Here is a 14,722-nt window from a genome sequence, read left to right as displayed (position 1 = left end):
GTGGGGCACAGGGGAACTTTCTGCTGTGATGGAGGTTGCACCTTGATGGGGGTGACAGTGTCACAGGCGTATGTTACCAAGACATCATCACACTGGACACCTAAAATGTATGCATTTCATTTTATATGAATTATAACTCAATAAAGGTTTTTTTTTTAGTCCTGTTTGGTTTAGAACTAGGCAGTGTTATTTCTCTTTTCCAATAGAGAAAGTCTAGAGAAGTAAAATGATCTGTCCTGAGTAACCTCGAAGCTCAGCAGTTTGTCCAGAACAAAGCAAATGATGCTGGCTCTGAGCCCGCTTAGAGTCTGCTGCGTCCTCACTTGCATTGTTCCAACTGCATGTGCATGGAGTGGAATTAACTTCTCCAGCCAGTTCTCTTCAGTGAGCCTGTATCCATTTGTGTACATTGTCATGAGATGCATTTCTGTGCTTATTTTTGTGATCGATACTTGGATCTTAACCACTGGGAACAGCAGCCCAGCTGTGTGTTTGAATCTGTTTATGGTCAGCCTGTTGCGCTGCTGTTGACCACAGTGGTCTGTGAGTTATGTTCTTTATTACAAGCAAGACATGACAGTAGCAAGAGTTCCTATAACTAATTTTTTTTTAAGGAAACCCACTGGATCCTCTTTTTAAAAACCATTTACATAAAGCAGATGTGAACAGGAGTGAAAAAAGAAGTAAAAAATTATCACAGTTCTCCTCAGAAATACACTGTTAACCTTTTGGAGAGCACGCTTTAACCATCTGGAGAACGTTTAAGTACCTCTTTGTTTACAATGCCTTTTCTTTTAATTCAACAAAATGATGTCGTAAAGTTCTTTATGTATTTACCCAATTTCCCTCTTATTATTGGGCATGTAGATTGATTCCAGCTCTTTATCATTTTGTAATGCCATGATGAGCATCCTTATTCATGCTTGTTTTCCTGTTTGTCTGATTATCTCCTATGAATACATTTCTTGAAGCAAGATGTTAGCAGGTATATTTGAAATTATTAAAAATGTTCTGAGCTGGTAAGATGTATCAAGTACTGATAGTTTAATAGCCCTTGTCCTGCTTTTACCAAATGTTATTTTTCTTCCCCTTTTGTTTGGTTCTTCTCTGCAGTTGCAGTACCACGCTGGTCTGGCATCTGGCCTTTTGAATCAACAGTCGTTGAAACGTTCTGCTAACCAGATGGGAGTGTCTGCTAAACGTAGACCAAAGGCTCAACCCACGACTCTCGTCTTACCGCCTCAGTGAGTGATGGGTTGGAAAAAGTTCTTTTGTCCTGGGTGAACTCTAATTTGTGCTTGTTTTTGGCTATTGGAAACTCATTTTGGCAAGATCGTTCTTTCTTTTAAAAAGGTTTCTGTTAAGATTGGAGACCCTGGTCACCTATTTTGCATAGGTCTTCAAAGAAGCAGTGATGATGTGCTTCCTAGTTTACCTGGCCTGTGTGTGTCTCTAGGACTTGAAGATCCCTCATGGCTTATTCTTTGTTTCCGTTCACACTCCCTGAGTTGGCAGCGTGTGAGTGCAGTTCTCCATATTTCACAAGTGAGGCCACTGAGGAGCACGTTTTGATAAACTGCAGGCCGTCTAGAAAATCTGGTAGCACTGGGATTAGAATCAGTGCTGGGCTCACTTGCTCTTTTTTAAAAGAGAAATGTATGTGCTCTTCTTTTTCCCAGTAGGAGGGAGAGCAGACACTGTGAAGTGTACGTTCGGATGGATGGTTTTTTCACGTGTCTGCCTCTGTGTAGCTCCCCTAGATCAGGCCACTGGCCACCACTTCCAGGACTCCCTGAGGGTTCTCACATTCCCACCCTGTACACAGGCTGCCACCTCCCTAAGTTGACCACTGTCCTGACTTCTTTGAACAGTTAATTTGCCTTGTTCTTGAACTTCATATGGATGCAATCACACATTATGTAATCTTCTATAGGAGCTGTCTTCACTCAACATAATATCTGTTAGATTGCTTGTTCTTTTTTGTTGCTGCATAGTATTCCTTTGAACATGCCGTAGGTGTTCCACCCATTGGATTGGCCTTTACTCCAAACCTCAGTAGTTGAGAGCCATGGCTCACTCAGTGATGTAGAATCAGAAATTGAACACACCAGTCTTTGCTGGCAGTTTTTCCATTCCACACACAGACTCCCCTGGAAGGGGTGCTGCCTCCCAAAGGCTTGACCTGATTTTTAAACACATTGCCCAGCTCAGCCTGTTCTCCTGTTGTACCCTCTTTCCTTAATATCCTCAGTTACAAACTGCATTTTAAAGTTTCCAGTCTGAAGGGGGTTTGCAGGGGAGATTCAGTTGTTTGCCTTCACACAGGATCTCATTTATGTTATGTTTGGTTAGCAGATATTTATTATACCTCCTGTCTGCCATGCACTGTCCTCAGCTTTGGGGATACAGTCACAAGCAAGACAGACATGGTCCCATCTTCCCAAAGCTTTTGATTTACTGGGGAGGAAAGGCAAAAAGCAAGTACCCCTAAACCAATAAGTAAACCAGTACAGTAATTTCTGGTTATGGTAAGTACTTCTGAAGGGAACACATAGGATGGTAAGGAGGGGAGGCTGCTTAAAACAAGTGGTCAGAGAAGGCCTCTCCAAGGCGCTGGTGCTGGGGGAGACTTGAGAACAGGGAGGAGAAAGACCAGTGAGGAGCTGGGAAAACTACACGGCATGATTCTGGGGGGGTCTCTTCTCTCACCAGTGGATGTCATAGCCCACCATTTGTATGACTTTCAGGGTTTCTTCACCCGTAGCATTTGCTTCCAGGGTGGGATGAACATAACCAGCTGGCCTCCAGCAAGTTCCTTTCTGTCTGCCACACACACAGGCGCCATCCTTTCCAGAGCCAGCAGGGCCCGCTTCCTCGAGTGATGCAGGAAAGAGGGAGTTTTCACCATTTGGCAAAAAGCTTCCTCTGTCTGATGTTTTGCACATGTTGACTTGGCGATTCTGCACATCTCAACTTTTGGCTCTCAGAAGTCTAATGGGCCTTATAACTTGTCATCCTCCCTGCCTGGCTTGTCTTCTGAGGCAGGATGTGTGGCGAGAAGTGAAAGACTTTCTAATGGTCCCACAAGACTGGAGCCAGAAGTGTTTGTTACTAACTCTCTCCCGACAAAAGTCAGTTCGTAGTCCATCTGTTCACCATTTGTTAATTTGCATTGGCTTGAAACCTGTTTACAGGTGACATGCTATTATGAGGACACTTAGAAACTATTTTAAGCAGCAAGGCAATCAACAGACTCTGTTCTCATGCCAAGAAAAAAAAAACTGGGTGTTCACAACTGTCATTATAAATTTATAATAAATCACTCAAAATACTTAGTTTCAAAGAGAAAAGTAGTTCCCGTGCCCTAAGAACGCAGTGTTGAAATGATTTTCTATACTTGATAGCCTCTTTTCCTGTGAAAATTGACTGTAGCCTTTTCATATCCTTGAGCTTTGTGGATTCACATTATCTTGACATCCCTTTTAGAGCAACTGTCCAGTAGGCGGGATCTATAACTAAAGGACATTCTGCTCACTTTTACTGAGCACCTACTATGTGCCACTTACTGTGTAGTTGTCAGGAGTAGACACACCAGTATATGGCATAGCTGCTGACCTAATTGGATCATACATCATTATAAAAAAAAAAAAGAAGAAACTAGTAATATATACATATTGTAGATTTTGGAAAAAATCAAAGGTTATTAAAAAAGAAAAAATAATAGTGCTGCACCCTGATAAAGGTATTGTTAAAGTTTTGAGGGCTGTTCTAGAGTTTTTTCCTATGCATGTGTAATATAGAATTTTTAAAAACAAAAACCAGCCTTTAAGAAGAATTGTCTTCTGATACTGTTCTGTATCACATCCCAACATTTATTGTAGTTGTTAGTTTTAAGGTAGTATAATTTGACCCATGGAGTATTTAAAATTGCCTGTTAATCCGCCGTGTTGTGGTTTTATCATAGGACATTTCCTCATTACAGAATTCTTACTATAAACATGGTATGACCATAAACTTGATCTTTAAGGAAATCCCTTGAACTCCCTTATAAGACAGCATCTACGTGCTCCAAGGTTGCTGCATTTCCATCCATTGCCACAAAACAAATCCCCCCAGACTTAGTGGGTTTAACGACAATAAACATAATCCCCTATATTTCCTGTGGGTCTGGAGACTGGGAGTAACTTGGTTCAGAGCCTCTCATAACATTGCTGTCAGATAGCCAGGACCATAGCCATCTGAAAGTTGGGCCAGGGCCCAAAGGCCACTTCCAAGGTGGTCACTCATGGCTGTTGGTGGGAGACCTCAGTTCCTCCCCACACCTCTCCACAGGCTGCCTGAGTGTCCTCTGGACATGCGGTGACTCTCCCAGAGCAGGCACACTCAGAGAAGGCAAGCCGGGCAGAGCCTGTCCTTTTTATGGCCTCACCTCAAGAAATGTAGCATCAGTTCCACCTGTTCTGTGGGTTAGAAATGAGCTGCCAAGTCTGACTGACGCTCGTGGGGAGGGGGTGAGGCGCTCGCTTCTGAAGGAAGGAGTGTCCAAATTTGCAGACATATTTTAAAACCACCACGATTGCCAACAAGGAGACACTGCACAGAGAGTAGGGTGGTAGGGCCTGTGAGCCCAATTCTCTTGTTTATCCAGCAAATACTTACCTGGGGCCTACAGGTGCTTGGTTCTGTGCTCCGAGCTGGGGATTTGGAGATGAATAGGATAGGATTTTCAGAGAAGGCAGTGGCACCCCACTCCAGTACTCTTGCCTGGAAAATCCCAAGGATGGAGGAGCCTGGTGGGCTGCAGTCCATGGGGTCACTGGGAGTCAGACACGACTGAGCGACTTCCCTTTCACTTTTCACTTTCATGCATTGGAGAAGCAAAGGCACTCCACTCCAGTGTTCTTGCCTGGAGGATCCCAGGGACGCAGGAGCCTGGTGGGCTGCTGTCTATGGGGTCGCACAGAGTCGGACACGACTGAAGTGACTTAGCAAGATAGGATTTTGGCTTTTGGGATGCTCCGAGTAGAAACAGAGGAACAAATGAGCAGCAAGGGATGACCATACTGCAGCATCATAGTCAAGTGTGCCAAGTCCTAAGGACTGGATCCTCATGTGCCCGAGAAGGCCATGGCAATGCTAAGAGAGGCCACGCGGGGACCAGACTTAACCGAGTCTCTCCGCTGCCGGCCGAGAGGGATGGAGGCTTCCTTGTGGAGAGCTAGGAGCTTTCTTGCATAGGCCTACAGAACTCTGAGGAAAGGGCTTATTTCTAAACAGTGGAGGAGGTGGTTAAGGGCCGGGGGCTGGTCTCCTCACTCGCCTTCCCCTAGAACTCTGTGTGCCTGTTAGTGCGGAGGCGCTGGGGCTTCTGCATTGGCTCGTGTCAGCAGTTGGGTGGTGTGGAAGCTGCTGCCCCAAAGCCTCTTCCTGAGCGTGCTGAGACCACGGTTGTGTCAAGAATGCAGGAGATTTGTACCATCATTGATGTGTTTGTTTTTAAAGTGCAGTTGGCTTTAAAAGCAATAGTCTTTGAAGACTCGGATTCCATGCCTCACCACCACCCCCCACCCTCCAAGTTCCCAGAGGATTAGTGATTTGTGGGATTAACGATTCATATCTTTCTCCCCCTCCAAAGACGCTTGTAAGGAAACAAGATGCTGTTCATGATGAAAGATCTCTGATCCTATATTAGCATTCAGAGGGCCCTGGTGAAGCGACCTCACTCCCAGATTCCCGAGTGTTCTTCTTAAGTCTTTTGCAGAAGGACAGACACTATCGTTTTCATAAGGAGGCTGTGTCCCCCGTTGCTGGGTAAACATGGTTCGCCTTTGACCTTGTGGGACTGGTCTCAGTCTAGGAAGCGGCTATCGCACTTGACTGACCTGTAAGTTGCATCCGGGGATCCCTGTGTCAGCTGGCGCCTTATTTCCTTGTGCCGTCGTGGACGGCAGCTTCCGCTCTACAAGACCTTGCTCCGTGTACTCTTGTGGCAGCGTGGGGTGTTGGTTTTAATCATTGTGGCCAAGTCACACACAATCACTGTGACTCCTGGGTTTCATCAGAGGTGAAAGACCCTTGTGTGTTCTTATTTTGCACATGTAGATCTCATTCGGGTTTTTTTTTTTAATACTTATTTTCATTTATTTGGCTGCACTGGCGTGTGGGATCTAGCTTCCCGACCAGGGATTGAACCCGGACCGCTGCATCGGGAGCTTGGAATCTTAGCCACTGGACCACCAGGGAAGTTCCAGGTTTCACTTAGGTTGGAAGGGAAAAAAAAGTTATTTGTTTTACAGAAAGGTTATTTTTAAAAGTATTAGCTGCCCTCCCCGCCACCACCCCGCTGGAGGTTGTGACGCCAGGCACTTTCTGGGTATCACATTATGGTTTGTGAAGAGGTCCTGCCTGTGAGACTAGGGGCGCTTCAGAGGCCGCCTTCGCTCTTCACCGGGGATGCTCCAGCCCTGCTTGCAGCCCAGAGCAGCCCTTCTGCTCATTCATGGGTCCAGTGCCCCTCACCTGCTCCCACGCGTTTCTTCAGGGGCCTCCTGTTTCTCGCCCACCCCGTCCGTGTTCCCTTTCTCCTGCTTCGTTCTTGGTTGAATGGAAATGGGCGAACCCCAGAATCATCTCCTGGGAGAACAGTGACTCCTAGGACCTCCTCCATTCCCCACCCCCGCTCCTCTCTGCAGCACAACTTCTGGAAAGACTGACTGTACTTGTCCCCGGTTTCTCAGCCACCCCAGGCGACAGGCATTGGTTCCGACCCCCGTTCTCTAGCTTTGCCTCTTCTAGCGCTCCACGTAAACAGGGTCATGTGGAGCACAGTGCTTTCCCCCTGGCTTCTTTTGCACGACGTGATGTTTTGGAGATTCATTCATGGGTGTGTCAGCACTCTGCTCGATTTTATTGCTGAACAGGATTCCTCGCTGGTCTCTGGAGCACACCAGTGGCACTTCCTGGCTGTGTGGCCTCCGCCTCAGTGTTGTCTCATGCCTCTGAGAGTGTAGGGCATCTTCACTTCCTGCCCCTGCTCTTGGATGACCTACCTCAGGTTTGAGTAACAACGACACATAAAAACCACGTGCTGGGACACGTGTTGCTGGGGAGAAATGCCACTGATGGAGACAGGCACTGGCATAACGACACCGCTTGGCCACCTCAGGCTTCCAGCGTTTGAACAGCAGATTGTCTCGGTATGGCCACTGATTGGATTCTGGAAGTTGAACTGAAAGAGGCTCATATTCTGCCATTGCCTTGCACACTAGTCCCGTGAAGATATGGACTTGAAATCACACACGGTACTTGTATCAGTGACTGGATTCTCTCTAAGACACGTGGTAAGTGCTGCCTCTGCTCTTGAAAGGGAGAGGCTCCTGTTGTCTCTCGCTTAATGTGAAACTGCCGGGAGACCCGGAAGGCAAAGCGGAGACGTGGATCCGTGCTGGGCGACAATGAGGAATGAGGGGGCCCACTCTTCGTCGTCATTGACGTTGAAATCGAGAAAGGCAAATATTTGCCAGGATGAGCATACAAAACCCAGGTCTCTTCCTGTAGCTTCCTGGCCATTACATCATTCTCTCTCCTGTTGCTGATTTTCCCAGACCTTTTCTTTGAGTTTTTTTCTCAGCCGCACAGAGATGAAACTCCAGGTTTCTGTGTTTGCTTTGCTATTACAGAAGCCTTGATTTAGCCGTCATTTGATAGTGACTATGACCCTGCTTCCTTGGAGGTACCTAACCCTTCTCTTGATTACTTAGGCTTTGTTTTGTCTCCCGAGGATCTTGATATTTTGTTGAGGGCAGCATTTGGTTGTATGTTGATAGGTTTATATTTAAGTGCTTCAACTCAGATGGTGAGAGGAGCCCTGAACAGGAATGTTTGGCATCTCTTTTCATGGGAGTTTAGTTTGTCTCTGAGCAAAGGAGGCTCAGATGATAAAGAATCCGCCTGCAATACAGGAGACAGGGGCGGGAAGATCCCCTGGAGGAAGACATGGCAACCCACTCCAGTATTCTTGCCTGGAGAATCCCACAGACAGAGGAGCCTGGCAGGCTACAGTTTATGGGGTTGCAAGGAGTTGGACACGACAGTGACTAAGGATTTTTCACTTTTCACTTTCAAAGCATCAGTTAATATACCACGAATGAGAAGCAAACCGATTGATTGCTGTGGGTTTTAGAAATATACAGCATCGGCTCCTATAACCCCCTCTTCCGGGTTGTTTATTTGCCAGGCCTGCACTCTCTGGGCCTCAGCTGGCGAGCAGAGCCAGTGCATTGTTGGCTGTTGCAAGTGTCCCCGAAATGAAACAGGGAACTTTGCAGCTTTTAAGTTTCCTTGAGGTTGGCAAAAAGTCATCAAAACTTAAGTAGAGATTCACAAAATTCCCCTTTCCCCTACTGGCATGTATTAAGTAACAATATTCATTAGATACCACTGAGAGGCTGTGTAATAAAGAAATAATCCTAGGCCTTGGTGGCTCTCACTCTCCAGAAGAGTTGAAATTGAGAATATAATTAAAGATTAAAACATTGTTTGCATTCTAGAACATGGAGAAATCTTCCTCTCCATTGCGGGACTATATTAATAAGGAAGAGATCAGTTTCCAATAACCAAGACTACAGAAGCTGATTTATTAACATCAGTCATATTGAAGCTGTCTGACTCGTTACTTCTTTGTCTTTTTCCTACAAGACTGAAGCTGTGTCCAGGAATAGTGAGGGATACCAGTCTTATCTCAAAAAAGAATTTATCAAAATTGATGCAGCATCCTGAATTTGGATGGGAGTGTTCACGGGGAAAGGGTGCGGCAGAGGATGAGATGGTTAGATCGCTGACTCGGTGGACGCGAATTTGAGCAAACTCTGGGTGATAGTGGAGGACACAGGAGCCTGGCGTGCCCCAGTCCACGGTGTTGGAAAGAGTCACACACGACTTAGAGACTGAACAGCAGTTCAGTGCAGGCGCTCAGTCACGTCTGAGTCTTTGCGACCCCGTGGACTACAGCATGCCAGCCTCCCTGTCCATCACCAACTCCCGGAGTTCACTCAAACTCATGTCCATTGAGTCGGTGATGCCATCAAACCATCTCATTCTCTGTCATCCCCTTCTCCTCCCACCTTCAATCTTTCCCAGCATCAGGGTCTTTTCAGATGAGTCAGTTTTTTGCTCATTGGCCAAAGTATCGGAGTTTCAGCTTCAACATCAGTCCTTCCAACGAATATTCAGGACTCAATTCCTTTAGGATGGACCGGTTTGATCTCCTTGCAGTCCAAGGGACTCTCAAGAGTCTTCTCCAACGCCACAGTTCAAAAGCATCAATTCTTTGGTGCTCAGCTTTCTTCACAGTCCAACTCTCACATCCATACATGACCACTGGAAAAACCATATCCTTGACTAGACTGACCTTTGTTGGCAAAGTACTGTCTCTGCTTTTTAATATGTTGTCTAGGTTGGTCATAACTTTTCTTCCAAGGAGTAAGCATCTTTTAACTTCATGGCTGCAATCACCATCTGCAGTGATTTTGCAGCCCAAAAAAATAAAGTCAGCCACTGTTTCCACTGTTTCCCCATCTATTTGCCATGAAGTGATGGGACCAGATGCCATGATCTTGTTTTTCTGAATGTTGAACCTTAAGCCAAGTTTTTCACTCTCCACTTTCACTTTCATCAAGAGACTCTTTAGTTCTTCTTCGCTTTCTGCCGTAAGGGTGGTCTGAGGTTATTGATATTTCTGCATGTCTGAGGTTATTGATATTTCTCCCGGCAGTCTTGATTCCAGCTTGTGCTTCATCCAGCCCAACATTTCTCATGATGTACTCTGCGTATAAGTTAAATAAGCAGGGTGACAATATAGAGCATTGATATACTCCTTTCCCGATTTGGAACCAGTCTGTTGTTCCATGTCTAGTTCTAACTTGCTTCCTGACCTGCATACAGATTTCTCAAGAGGCAGGTTGGGTGGTCTGGTATTCCCATCTCTTTCAGAACTTTCCACAGTTTGTTGTGAGACTGAGCAAAAGCAACCTCAGTATGGCGCTTCAGTTCTGTAATTCACTGTATTCCTCTGTTTGTCAAAAAATAATTTTCACGCTGTCAGGTTCAGCCAGTTTCTTATGCAAAAATAAAAAGTTGATAGGAACTTGTGTACCTACCTGTGTTGAGGTTGTATCATTGAGGCTGGGAAAGAGGCAAGAACACCATAAAATGTTGTCAGACCATCTTGACACGGTGACAAAAGAAACCTCGGCAGTCAGATACCTTGTACTCCGAGCTCCTTGCAGCCCACTGCACCCTGGACCTCAGAGAAGAGCCTGGGGCCTTGCCCAGTTGGATTGTAAAAGTTTAACTGCACAAGCACCGTTTCATTTTCTCTCCGCTTTTTTGTTGCAGTTCACATTTGTTTGTTTTCCATGTGCCTCAAAATCGAATCTGAAGGCATTCAAGGCCAAGGGTGCGGGATAGTCTTGTGCATCCAGGCGCCGCTGTCGCCTGTTCCTGCTCTCTAGAGCTTTTGAGGGCCCAGAGAAGACGCTGTCAGTAATAGTTCTTGAAATGTCCTTTTTTATGTTTATTCCTAGTGTTATTGGCAGGTGGAGGAGGAGAATGTGGTTCAGCGACTGGGCAGAAACTGTCCGCTCCCGGCTCTGTACAGCTTGCATTTGGTAGCTAAATGCCTCTGGCTTTGCCACTCTCTGCCTTGTGTTTTGTTGAGACTGGAAACTCCCTGGGGACCAGGGCTCCCTGCATCCCCTTCCTGCCTGGTCTTGGCTCCCCTGAGTGAACCAGCCCTGAAGGCTAGTTCCCCTCTGTGCCTCCCTCCCCGCTCCCCGCCCAGCTGCTGAGGCAAGAATGTCTTTTTACAAGATGCGCTGGTCATCATCCTTTATACTGCTCATGGCTCTCAGTAAACTGGAAGCGTTGAGCGTTGGGTATTTAAGTGGATGGGAACCAGGACTTCTCCACTGGTTAGGAGTCCGCCTGCCAGTGCAGGGGACACGGGTTTGATCCTTGGTCCGGGAAAATTGCATGTGCCTCAGGGCAGCTAAGCCTGTGCGCCACCGTGACAGGAGCCCACACTCCAGAGCCTGCACACAGCAGCTAGTGAGCAGTCCTCGTCACCGTGCCTGGAGAAAGCCTGAGCACAGCAACGAAGACCCAGCACAGCCGGAAGTTTAAGAAATCAGTGGCTGAGAACCAGGTGCAGGGGTGCCTGCAGGTGAGCATGCGAAGATGACTCTGCTGTGTTGGGGGGACAGGATTGGATCTGCAGGCTCCGGCAGCAGGCAGGGCCAGAAAGGCAGGCCGAGGCCTCATAGCGGCCACCGCTGGGGGCAGCAGGCCCTGGGGGCTCATGAGCAGGCCTGGTGTGTGCAAAGTGGTGTTTTAGGACAATTAATCAAGTGGAAGAATGCAGCTAAATAAGGTAGTTCTTTGTAGCTGTTAAAAAGATAATTGGTTCATGTTACTTATCTTTTATCCCTCTGTTTGGGCAGGAGAAAAATTTCCAGGAGAAATAAACGAGGAATCCCTCATAAATATTAATGTAAAAATCTGTCTATGGAGAATAAATATAGGGACATTTTGCTTTAAATGCTCTATGTCATTGTGCTTCATTAGCATATGTGTTGTGAAAGATCCTCCTTTCCCCTTGAGAAAACCGTATTTAGTTCAGCTAATAGCTGCCTGCTGAGAGCCGCAGGTTGTCAGATCCTTGTACTTCAGACGGCCAGGAGAGCTGCTGTGCCCCGTGTCAGCCGGCCGGTTTCCTGGGCTCTCCGTCCTCAGGAGTGCTGGGCCCCGGCAGGAAGCCAGCAGCAAGTCCTGGATCCAGTCTCGTTTTCTGGATCCTTTTTCTGGACCTTTGCTTCATGCCTAGGTTCCTAGTGTGTCCATGTGCACGTGTGAGTGCGCAGACACACGTACTTGTGTTTTGTACTCTTCAGTTTGCAGGCATTCATCAGGCCCTCTCTGTACGCTAGGCGTGTGCTTAATCAAGCTGGAACTGTAAGGTGTTCAAGTACTCCTGTCTGTATAAACAGACAGAAAAGAGAACGAGTTGCCTGTGAAGCTGGTTAGGTTGGAGGCCCCCACAAGCCTCGGGAGAAACAATATGATGGACTTGCCTACACTCCATGCCTCCCACTTCTCAAAAGTGTTGGGGAGGAGACTTCCCCTGGGGTCCAGCCAAAAAAAAAGTCCTCTTCATTATAGGGGACTGGAATGCAAAAGTAGGAAGTCAAGAGCTACCTGGAGTAACAGGCAAATTTGGCCTCAGCATACAAAACGAAGCAGATCAAAGGCTAACAGAATTTTGCCAAGAGAATGCACTGGTCATAGCAAACACCCTCTTCCAACAACACAAGAGAAGACTCTACACATGGGCATCACCAGATGGTCAATACCGAAATCAGATTATTTATATTCTTTGCAGCCAAATGTAGAGAAGCCCTATACAGTCAGCAAAAACAAGACCGGGAGCTTACTGTGACTCAGATCATGAACTTCTTATTGCCAACTTCAGACTTAAATTGAAGAAAGTAGGGAAAACCACTAGACCATTCAGGTATGACCTAAATCAAATCCCTTATGATTATACAGTGGAAGTGACAAATAAATTCAAGGGATTAGATCTGATAGAGTGTCTGAAGAACTATGGATGGAAGTTCATGACATTGTACAGGAGACAGGGATCAAGACCATCCCCAAGAAAAAGTAAAGCAAAAAGGCAAAATGGCTGTCTGACGAGGCTTTACAAATAGCTGAGAAGAGAAAAGACAGGAAGGGCAAAGACGAAAAGAAAAGATATATCCATTTGAATGCAGAGTTCCAAAGAATAACGAGGAGAGATAAGAAAGCCTTCTTCAGTGACCAATGCAAAGAAATAGAGGAAAACAGCAGAATGGGAAAGACTAGAGATCTCTTAAAGAAAATTAGATACCAAGGGAACATTTCATGCAAAGATGGGTACAATAAAGGACAGAAACAGTGTGGACCTAACAGAAGCAGAAGATATTAAGAAGAGGTTGCAAGAATGCACAGAAGAACTATACAAAAAAGATCTTCATGATCCAGATAACCACGATGGTGTGATCACTCACCTAGAGCCAGACATCCTAGAGTGCGAAGTCAAGTGGGCCTTAGGGAGCATTGCTAAGAACAGGGCTAGTGGAGGTGATGGAATTCCAGTTGAGCTATTTCAAATCCTAGAAGACAATGCTGTGAAAGTGCTGCACTCATATACCAGCAAATTTGTAAAACTCAGCAGTGGCCACAGGACTGGAAAAGGTCAGTTTTCATTTCGATCCCAAAGAAAGGCAGTGCCAAAGAATACTCAAAACTACTGCACAATTGCGCTCATCTTACATGCTAGCAAAGTAATGCTCAAAATTCCCCAAGCCAGGCATCAACAGTACACGAACCATGAACTTCCAGATGTTCAAGCTGGATTTAGAAAAGGCAGAGGAACCAGCGATCAAATTGCCAACATCTGCTGGGTCATTGAAAAAGCAAGAGAGTTCCAGAAAGACATCTACTTTTGCTTTATTGACTACACCAAAGCCTTTGACTGTGTGGATCACAGCAAACTATGGAAAATCCTTAAAGAGGTAGGAATACCAGACTACCTGACCTACCTCCTGAGAAATCTGTATGCAGGTCAAGTAGCAACAGTTAGAACCAAACATGGAACAACAGACTGGTTCCAAATTGGGAAAGGAGTAAGTCAAGGCTGTATATTGTCACCCTGCTTATTTAACTTCTATGCAGAGTATATCATGATAATTGCTGGACTGGATGAAGCACAGGCTGGAATGAAGATTGCTGGGAGAAATATCAATAACTTCAGATATACAGATGACACCACCCTTATGGTAGAAAGTAAAGAAGAACTAAAGAACCTCTTGATGAAAGTAAAGAGGAGAGTGAAAAAGCTGGCTTAAAACTCAACATTCCAAAACTAAGATCCTGGCATCCAGTTGCAGCACTTCATGGCAAATAGATGGAGAACCAATGGAAACAGTGGCAGGCTTTTACTTTTTTGGGCTACAAAATCACTGCAGATGGTGACTGCAGCCATGAAATTAAAAGATGTTTGCTCCTTGAAAGAAAAGCTGTGACCAACCTAGAGAGCCTATTCAAAAGCACAGACATTACTTTGTCAACAAAGGTTCGTCTAGTCAAGGCTATGGTTTTCCCAGTAGTCATGTATGGATGTGAGAGTTGGACTATAAAGAAAGTTGAGTGGAGAATAATTGATGCTTTTGAACTGTCGTGTTGGAGAAGACTCTTGAGAGTCCCTTGGACTGCAAGGAGATCCAGCCGGTCCATCCTACAGTCCTGAATATTCATTGGAAGGACTGATGTTGAAGCTGAAACTCCAATATTCTGGCCACCTGATGTGAAGAGCTGACTCATTTGAAAAGACCCTGATGCTGGGAAAGATTGAGAGCAGGAGGAGAAGGGGACAACAGAGGATGAACTGGTTGGATGGCATCACCGAGTCAATGGACATGAGTTTGAGCAAGTTCCGAGAGTTGGTGATGGACAGGGAGGCCTGGTGTGCTGCAGTCCTGGGGTCACAAAGAGTCACACACAGGTGAGCGACTGAATTGAACTGAACTGAACTGAATCATGGGCACTGGGTCATGATACCTTCATACTGTCAATGAGCTCATTATAATATACTGTTTTTGTCTACTTTTGTGTATATTTTAAGTTT

At 45.9% G+C, this 14,722-nt stretch overlaps 1 protein-coding gene across 3 annotated transcripts in view; it reads left to right on the top strand.

Annotated features, from left to right (window-relative positions):
- MED27 (mediator complex subunit 27) overlaps positions 1 to 14,722 on the top strand; it is a 246,189-nt gene that overhangs the window by 68,512 nt on the left and 162,955 nt on the right. For all 3 annotated transcript variants that reach the window (XM_070799476.1, XM_019971048.2, XM_019971047.2), the window contains exon 3: positions 1,114 to 1,244. In XM_070799476.1, coding sequence (XP_070655577.1) covers positions 1,114 to 1,244 — 131 coding nt within the window. The remainder of the gene's footprint in view (positions 1 to 1,113; positions 1,245 to 14,722) is intronic.

The sequence above is a fragment of the Bos indicus genome, chromosome 11 (assembly GCF_029378745.1).
Source record: "Bos indicus isolate NIAB-ARS_2022 breed Sahiwal x Tharparkar chromosome 11, NIAB-ARS_B.indTharparkar_mat_pri_1.0, whole genome shotgun sequence".
In the NCBI taxonomy this organism is placed as follows: domain Eukaryota; kingdom Metazoa; phylum Chordata; class Mammalia; order Artiodactyla; family Bovidae; genus Bos; species Bos indicus.
The sequence above is the reverse complement of the archived record's forward strand: the minus strand, read 5'-3'. Positions and strand labels throughout refer to the sequence as shown.